Source organism: Poromitra crassiceps (assembly GCF_964638095.1).
Source record: "Poromitra crassiceps genome assembly, chromosome: 20".
NCBI lineage: Eukaryota > Metazoa > Chordata > Actinopteri > Beryciformes > Melamphaidae > Poromitra > Poromitra crassiceps.
The window spans coordinates 5097605-5106288 of NC_139637.1; the positions used below are offsets into that span (position 1 = coordinate 5097605).

Below are 8684 nucleotides of genomic sequence, written 5' to 3' on the forward strand. Positions count from 1 at the left end.
GAGGATCTCCTCAGCTGCTCAGCACTCACACTGAAGATCTCCTCAGCTGCTCACACTGAAGATCTCCTCAGCTGCTCACACTGAAGATCTCCTCAGCTGCTCACACTGAAGATCTCCTCAGCTGCTCACACTGAAGATCTCCTCAGCTGCTCAGCACTCACACTGAAGATCTCCTCAGCTGCTCAGCACTCACACTGAATATCTCCTCAGCTGCTCACACTGAAGATCTCCTCAGCTGCTCAGCTGCTCACACTGAGGATCTCCTCAGCTGCTCAGCACTCACACTGAAGATCTCCTCATCTGCTCAGCACTCACACCGAGGATCTCCTCAGCTGCTCAGCACTCACACTGAAGATCTCCTCAGCTGCTCAGCACTCACACCGTCGCTCTGAGAGGATCCACTGATGAAGGTATGCTTTTCTTCCTTTTGCATATCAAACTTCTGTTGAAACAGATGATATTACAAATTGCATGTTGTGCATAATTATGTTTTTGTGAGAAAAAGGAGAAGAAGTCGTATGTGAGAAAGTTAGATAAAGTACATGTCATCATGTAGGCTACTTCACAACAGTTCAGAGAGTTTAGCAGCAGTATTTCATCCAATGTTGCTTTGGATGGATAGTCTATTTTGCTTTTTTTAAGTGACTTTTTTAAAGTTGGCTGGAATAGGAACCAGCTCTCATTCAATTTGTCTCCTAAATATCTCATACGTTTTCAGAATGATTTGCCTTTTGCCTTCAAGCCAGTTACTCACGGTAACACACTAACGGTAACACACTAACGGTAACACACTAACGGTAACACACTAACGGTAACACACTAACGGTAACACACTAACGGAACACATTTGGAAATGAAACGGTTCTGATAATAAAACGGAATCCAAGCCATTTTCATTTAATCACGTGACGTGACATCACCATTAATGTGTCAGTCGACTGGTTTGTTGTATTATTCAAATTTGTTTATTGAGTTTTTCATTTCAAACATACTACATATAAACAGAGACATAAGAAAAAGCAAGACATGTAGCACCAAAATAGGACAGAACATAATAATACAAGAGACACAGACACCCAAGACTCAAAAATAATAATAATGAAAATAAATAAATGCTACAAACAATTACAATACACTTTGCAGGGGATACGCTAAGTGCTGAGGATATATGTTCTGGCAATCACTCGTGGCAAAAGCCAACACTTGAATCTCTGAAAGTCAGTTAGGCAGTATTGGGAGGAGAGAGGTAATTTTTATCAAAGTAATCTAGAAACGGACCCCACACTCTAAGATATTTCTGAGTCGAACCACGTATAGTGTATTTCAGTTTCTCCAATTTAAGGTGTGCCATAACATCTCTGACCCAACATGCATGAGATGGAGGGGCAGCTGATTTCCAGCTCATTAAAATTAGTCGTCGGGCCAGAAGCGATGAAAAAGCCAAAGCCTCGGCTTGAGCCCCAGAGACTGTAACTCCATCAGGTGCTACTCCAAAAATGCCAATGGCAGGGTCTGGATGAATGTCCTTCCCGCAGATGTAGATGTGATATAGAGTCGCTGGGGCCCGTTTACACCTAGAACATGTCGGGTCAAAGCCGGGGTACATCCTGGCAAGCCTACTTTTCGATAAATGAAGTCTGTGTAACACTTTGAATTGCAATAATCCATGTCGGATGCAAATGGATGTTGAGTGAATCATCCCTATCGCTGACTGCCAAGTAAAGTCTGAGATCTCATTAAGTGAAATCTTGCTCCCATAACTCTTTCAAATGATCGAGGGTGGGCGAAGCTACCATTTGAATCATACTATATAATCTGGATATAAGGCCTCTGCCTAGTGGATCGAAACATATACACTCTTCTATCCAGCTATCAGGTGGAGAAGATGGGAAGCAGGGAAAGTGTTTTTTGACAAAAGATTGGTTTGTTGTAAATCAGCAGGTCAAATGCAATGATCTTAGCCTGAGCACTCACACGAGACTAGTTTAGATGCTTTCCTAATGAGTCAGATCAACTTAATGAACCCGCTCAACTCGTTATCCTTGATTTGACTTTGTCCAGATATCATTTGTGAATTCATAACAATGTAATGGTTCCAGTCCACAGCCTTTTGACTCACTTTTTCCTCTGGAAATCTGAATGACTTCTCATTCCTCACCAGAGGCCGGCGAGGACTTGCTGCTGCTCCAGCCCGGTCCAGAGGGTGGAGATGGGCGCTGCCTGCCTTCAGCTGCTGTTTGCTGCCATCTTGTGGACGATGCCTCACACGGCAGCTGCCGCCGTGCTGTCGTCGAGGCCCACAGAGCTGCTGAGCACGAGCAGAGCTGGATCTGAGGCTCTGAGGTGGGTTCAGAACCTCACCGGCAGCGTCGCTGAGCCTCGCAGCAGACGTAAGCGAGCCATTTCCTCCAGGGACGTGAGCGCTTTGCTGGATTACCACAACCGAGTCCGCTCTCAGGTCTTCCCCCCAGCTGCCAACATGGAATACATGGTGAGATGCCCACTGTGGTGGTGACACTGTGCATTGGATCAGAGGAGACAAGGCACTCCTCCTCCTACCCCTGATCTTATATTGTAAATGATACAGTGAATGCTGCACAACCAAACACACTTTTTTGACAACCTTTCTGAATAGGATGATCCTCACACAAAATGATGTGCTAATACTTTCTTATTTATGGATACAGAAAACGAAAAGCAGGCAGCCAATATATGAAAGATCTGTCCTCCCGTAGTCTTCTCATAGGAAAAAGTGTTTTCTCTCTGAATTGTTGACCAGCTTCCCTCTCTCACTCTCCTCCTCACCATTAGTCATCATAACAAACCATCCAGCTTGGCTGATCAGTTACATATGACCTCTGGGCATGGATACAGCACTAGAGGTGCTGCGGCTGGTCACTTTACACTCCCAGCTCCAAGAACCAGTTTTCTGAAAATGACCATTATATATAGATCAATAGCACTCTGGAACTCTCTGCCAAAGGACATCATATCTATACTGTTAACGATAAAACTACTCTTAGAAAACCAACAAAGCAATACCTTGCCAAATAGCTTTTGTCAATCTGTTCAGTTCTCTATTTCATGTTTTTTTCTCTGTCTAGTGTGTTTAATTGTGCTGTTATCTATCTGTCAACACGTCATTTCATATTTTCACTCAGTTGTATATCTGTTGACCTTATTAGTTTGTGTTGTTTACGATCAGTGTGTCTAATTGTCTTTTTATCTTCTGTTGAGTCTATCTTTTATTTTCTTTATTATATGTTTGTATTTTCTATGTCCAGGACCCCAGGAAGATTAGAGGTGCATTCATGTCCTTCTAATGGGGATCCTTTAATAAACTAAACTAAACTAAACCACACCTCCTCACTCTCCTCACCACACCTCCTCACTCTCCTCACTACACCTCCTCACTCTCCTCACTCTCCTCCTCACTCTCCTCACTACACCTCCTCACTCTCCTCACTACACCTCCTCACTCTCCTCCTCACTCTCCTCACTACACCTCCTCACCACTAACAGGTGTGGGACGAGGGACTGGCCAAGTCAGCTGACTCCTGGGCCTCACAGTGCATATGGGACCATGGACCGACACAAGCCATGAGATATTTGGGCCAGAACCTGTCGGTCAATTCTGGAAGGTAACAACATACCAGACCAACTGTGCAACGGATGGATTAAAATATGAAATGACAGATGAGATGTTGACAAGAAAGTTGGAGTTATAATATATACACCAGATCGGATATACATCATTTTGTAGGCGGCTGCTGGCGGCACATGTTCCCGCCCCCTTTTAGGGGGGAAACACAAGCCTCTCCCTGTTGACCTCAATGTAAAATAGCACTACCAAATTTTTTTTATAACAGAATCAATCTTGTTTATTAATGACCCCAAAACACCATGACATGATGACAACATATTACAACTCGTGTAATATATCATAATCATGTGACTCATGACCCGTCTCCGACCTAGTTCCTGTTTCTAATTTAGCCTCCCGACATGAAATGCTGTTGTAGTGGAGCCCAGCGTGGTCGTAGGCTACTTGGCTCACGGCTGTAATGTAAATATGTGACATGAGTCACATGATTTTAGGTCAAAGTCATATTTCCCGTGTATCTTGTCCATTCTATGGCCAGACGAGTTGTAATATATTGTCATGTCATGGTGTTTTGGGGTCATTAGTAAACGAGATTGATTCTGTTATTTTTCTATCATTTCTTTTCGTAGCGCTATATTACATTGAAGTCAACGGGGAGCGGGGCGGGGCCTAATTGCCGATCTGATGTACTGTCTAGTGAGAAATGTATCGTGCTAATATGAATGATTGAAGGAAATAATGAAAGAATGATGTGTGTTTGATATGACAGGTATGGGTCCATCACTGATATGGTCAGGTCTTGGCATGACGAGAGACACCACTTCTCCTACCCGAACAGATGCAGTGGACCTGTGTGCTCTCACTACACACAGGTAGCTTTCCTACTCAGGTGCTCTCACTACACACAGGTAGCTTTCCTACTCAGGTGCTCTCACTACACACAGGTAGCTTTCCTACTCAGGTGCTCTCACTACACACAGGTAGCTTTCCTACTCAGGTGCTCTCGCTACACACAGGTAGCTTTCCCACTCAGGTGCTCTCACTACACACAGGTAGCGTTCCTACTCAGGTGCTCTCACTACACACAGGTAGCTTTCCTACTCAGGTGCTCTCACTACACACAGGTAGCTTTCCTACTCAGGTGCTCTCACTACACACAGGTAGCTTTCCTACTCAGGTGCTCTCACTACACACAGGTAGCTTTCCCACTCAGGTGCTCTCACTACACACAGGTAGCTTTCCCACTCAGGTGCTCTCACTACACACAGGTAGCTTTACTACTCAGGTGCTCTCACTACACACAGGTAGCTTTCCTACTCAGGTGCTCTCACTACACACAGGTAGCTTTCCCACTCAGGTGCTCTCACTACACACAGGTAGCTTTCCTACTCAGGTGCTCTCACTACACACAGGTAGCTTTCCTACTCAGGTGCTCTCACTACACACAGGTAGCTTTCCCACTCAGGTGCTCTCACTACACACAGGTAGCTTTCCTACTCAGGTGCTCTCACTACACACAGGTAGCTTTCCCACTCAGGTGCTCTCACTACACACAGGTAGCTTTCCCACTCAGGTGCTCTCACTACACACAGGTAGCTTTCCTACTCAGGTGCTCTCACTACACACAGGTAGCTTTCCCACTCAGGTGCTCTCACTACACACAGGTAGCTTTCCCACTCAGGTGCTCTCACTACACACAGGTAGCTTTCCTACTCAGGTGCTCTCACTACACACAGGTAGCTTTCCTACTCAGGTGCTCTCACTACACACAGGTAGCTTTCCTACTCAGGTGCTCTCACTACACACAGGTAGCTTTCCTACTCAGGTGCTCTCACTACACACAGGTAGCTTTCCTACTCAGGTGCTCTCACTACACACAGGTAGCTTTCCTACTCAGGTGCTCTCACTACACACAGGTAGCGTTCCTACTCAGGTGCTCTCACTACACACAGGTAGCTTTCCCACTCAGGTGCTCTCACTACACACAGGTAGCTTTCCCACTCAGGTGCTCTCACTACACACAGGTAGCTTTCCCACTCAGGTGCTCTCACTACACACAGTTAGCTTTCCCACTCAGGTGCTCTCACTACACACAGGTAGCTTTCCTACTCAGGTGCTCTCACTACACACAGGTAGCTTTCCTACTCAGGTGCTCTCACTACACACAGGTAGCTTTCCCACTCAGGTGCTCTCACTACACACAGGTAGCTTTCCTACTCAGGTGCTCTCACTACACACAGGTAGCTTTCCTACTCAGGTGCTCTCACTACACACAGGTAGCTTTCCCACTCAGGTGCTCTCACTACACACAGGTAGCTTTCCCACTCAGGTGCTCTCACTACACACAGGTAGCTTTCCTACTCAGGTGCTCTCACTACACACAGGTAGCTTTCCCACTCAGGTGCTCTCACTACACACAGGTAGCTTTCCCACTCAGGTGCTCTCACTACACACAGGTAGCTTTCCCACTCAGGTGCTCTCACTACACACAGGTAGCTTTCCTACTCAGGTGCTCTCACTACACACAGGTAGCTTTCCTACTCAGGTGCTCTCACTACACACAGGTAGCCTTCCTACTCAGGTGCTCTCACTACACACAGGTAGCTTTCCTACTCAGGTGCTCTCACTACACACAGGTAGCTTTCCTACTCAGGTGCTCTCACTACACACAGGTAGCTTTCCCACTCAGGTGCTCTCACTACACACAGGTAGCTTTCCCACTCAGGTGCTCTCACTACACACAGGTAGCTTTCCCACTCAGGTGCTCTCACTACACACAGGTAGCTTTCCTACTCAGGTGCTCTCACTACACACAGGTAGCTTTCCCACTCAGGTGCTCTCACTACACACAGGTAGCTTTCCTACTCAGGTGCTCTCACTACACACAGGTAGCCTTCCTACTCAGGTGCTCTCACTACACACAGGTAGCTTTCCTACTCAGGTGCTCTCACTACACACAGGTAGCTTTCCTACTCAGGTGCTCTCACTACACACAGGTAGCTTTCCTACTCAGGTGCTCTCACTACACACAGGTAGCTTTCCCACTCAGGTGCTCTCACTACACACAGGTAGCTTTCCTACTCAGGTGCTCTCACTACACACAGGTAGCCTTCCTACTCAGGTGCTCTCACTACACACAGGGGAATAGTTGTGTGTTAGTTTGTGCTGCTGTGTTTGTTGACATCCTGGCATACTGTAGATATAGATATACTAGATCAGTGTGATACTGTAGATATAGATATACTAGATCAGTGTGAACATGGCAGCATCTCTGCGTTGTGTGGTGTGTTTTCAGATGGTGTGGGCGAGCACCGAAAGAGTGGGATGTGCCATCAACAAGTGTTCCAACATGTACGTGTTCGGGAGCACCTGGAGAGACGCCACGCTTCTAGTCTGCAACTACTCTATCAAGTAAGTATAAGAGACACACACACACACACACACACACACACACACACACACACACACACACACACACACACACACACACACACACACACACACACACACACACACACTATACACACATCTATACACACATCTATATTTGATCTATATTAGGACCCTACAACTGGGATAGCAGTGTGATGACCTTTGACCTTTCACCAATATATTGGTAATGGTATTTATTAGCCTGGTAATGCACTAATAAGATGAGCATGAAAAAAACACACAATTACTTATGGTCACTTTTTTCACATTTATTGAACATTGTAGAGATGCAGGAATGGAGAAAACAATTCAAAACATTATACGAAGAAAAGAAAAATCCCACAAAATACATTGTTATCAATAATATTCTTAATTATTGGAATAGATATTGGAGGCAAACATCCTTGTGAACACAAAACAAATGCATGACAAGACCTTATATGACCTTATATACCTTATGCATGACAAACCTTATAGATGACAGCGTGTTCTTTATTTGTTTTCCAGAGGGAACTGGGTGGGAGAGGCTCCCTATAAAACCGGGAAGCCTTGCTCCGCCTGTCCATCCAGCTATGGCGGCACCTGCTGGAGAAACCAGTGTTCTGCAGGTTCCAAAACCAACAGGTGGCAAAGATATTAGAACCAACCCATTTCTAATTACATTGTTTCCTGGTTTAATGGGGGGGAAAGAAGAACAGATACAATTCACAGTCCATGTAAAGCCTGGTTTTGTTAAGCCAATGGCTCCAGAACAATTTCGACGTACAACGATAGCTGTTCTGTTACCACTATTTCCATGTTTATAGCACGTTTTTAATAGTGAATGTTTAACACAATCAAGTTGATCTTTTCTTACTCTGTTTGCTGTTTTGTCCGTTTTGATCACCCCTACGTTACTGAGAAAATATTGAAAAGGAACATATATTTGAATCATAGTCATCAGATTGTCATCTGGTGAAAGAAGCCTATTTTAATACTTTATAACACATCCACACAGATTGTTTGCACTGTTATTGATGGATTTGTTGCTTTAGGTTGACATTTGTGAGGTATTGTAAAAAAGAATGAAGCACTTTTGATGTGATTTTTTTATTGTACAGATGATATTACTGTAGCCGTTTATTGCAGTTTTTTTGGGTTGGGTGTTTTTGGCTGGAGAAACTGCCAAGTCACTCCTTGAATAAAACAGAAATGTGTTTCACTCACGGATATCTGGGTGCCTGATTGAACATTTATTACGTTATAAATAACCGACGACTCTGTATCTGCGCCTAAATAGCTGCTGTTGCACGACTTGTGTTTATACACCAACTGCTGCAGGAAATATCTCGCCTTGCATTTCACCTCATTACGTCTCTCCATTTACACTCAGAGGCTTTCCTCTGCCATAAAACAGGAGTTTAATGTAGCTTCCATGGTCGTAAATATGAGCCGTGCCTGTCAACCGAGGATAGACACACACACACACACACACACACACACACACACACACACACGCCACCACTGTCACTATCACAAAGCATGTCGAGAACAAACATAATGTTTCCCACAAACAACGTGCGATCAGCACTTTTGAGATAAACCTGCTTACACTATTGTTTTGTGCAGCTCTGCATATGGTGAGTTACTGCGTTTTGCCAATTTATAC

General features: G+C 44.8%; 1 protein-coding gene across 1 annotated transcript; it reads left to right on the top strand.

Annotated features, from left to right (window-relative positions):
* Window positions 1–404: 404 nt before the first annotated feature.
* Window positions 405–7676, top strand: r3hdml (R3H domain containing-like; the record flags this gene model as incomplete). Its single annotated transcript, XM_083656488.1, has 6 exons — window positions 405–410; window positions 2162–2491; window positions 3523–3641; window positions 4374–4476; window positions 6900–7015; window positions 7544–7676. The coding sequence occupies 6 exons, from the start codon at window positions 405–407 to the stop codon at window positions 7674–7676; spliced, it is 807 nt and encodes a 268-aa protein (XP_083512614.1).
* Window positions 7677–8684: the final 1008 nt, after the last annotated feature.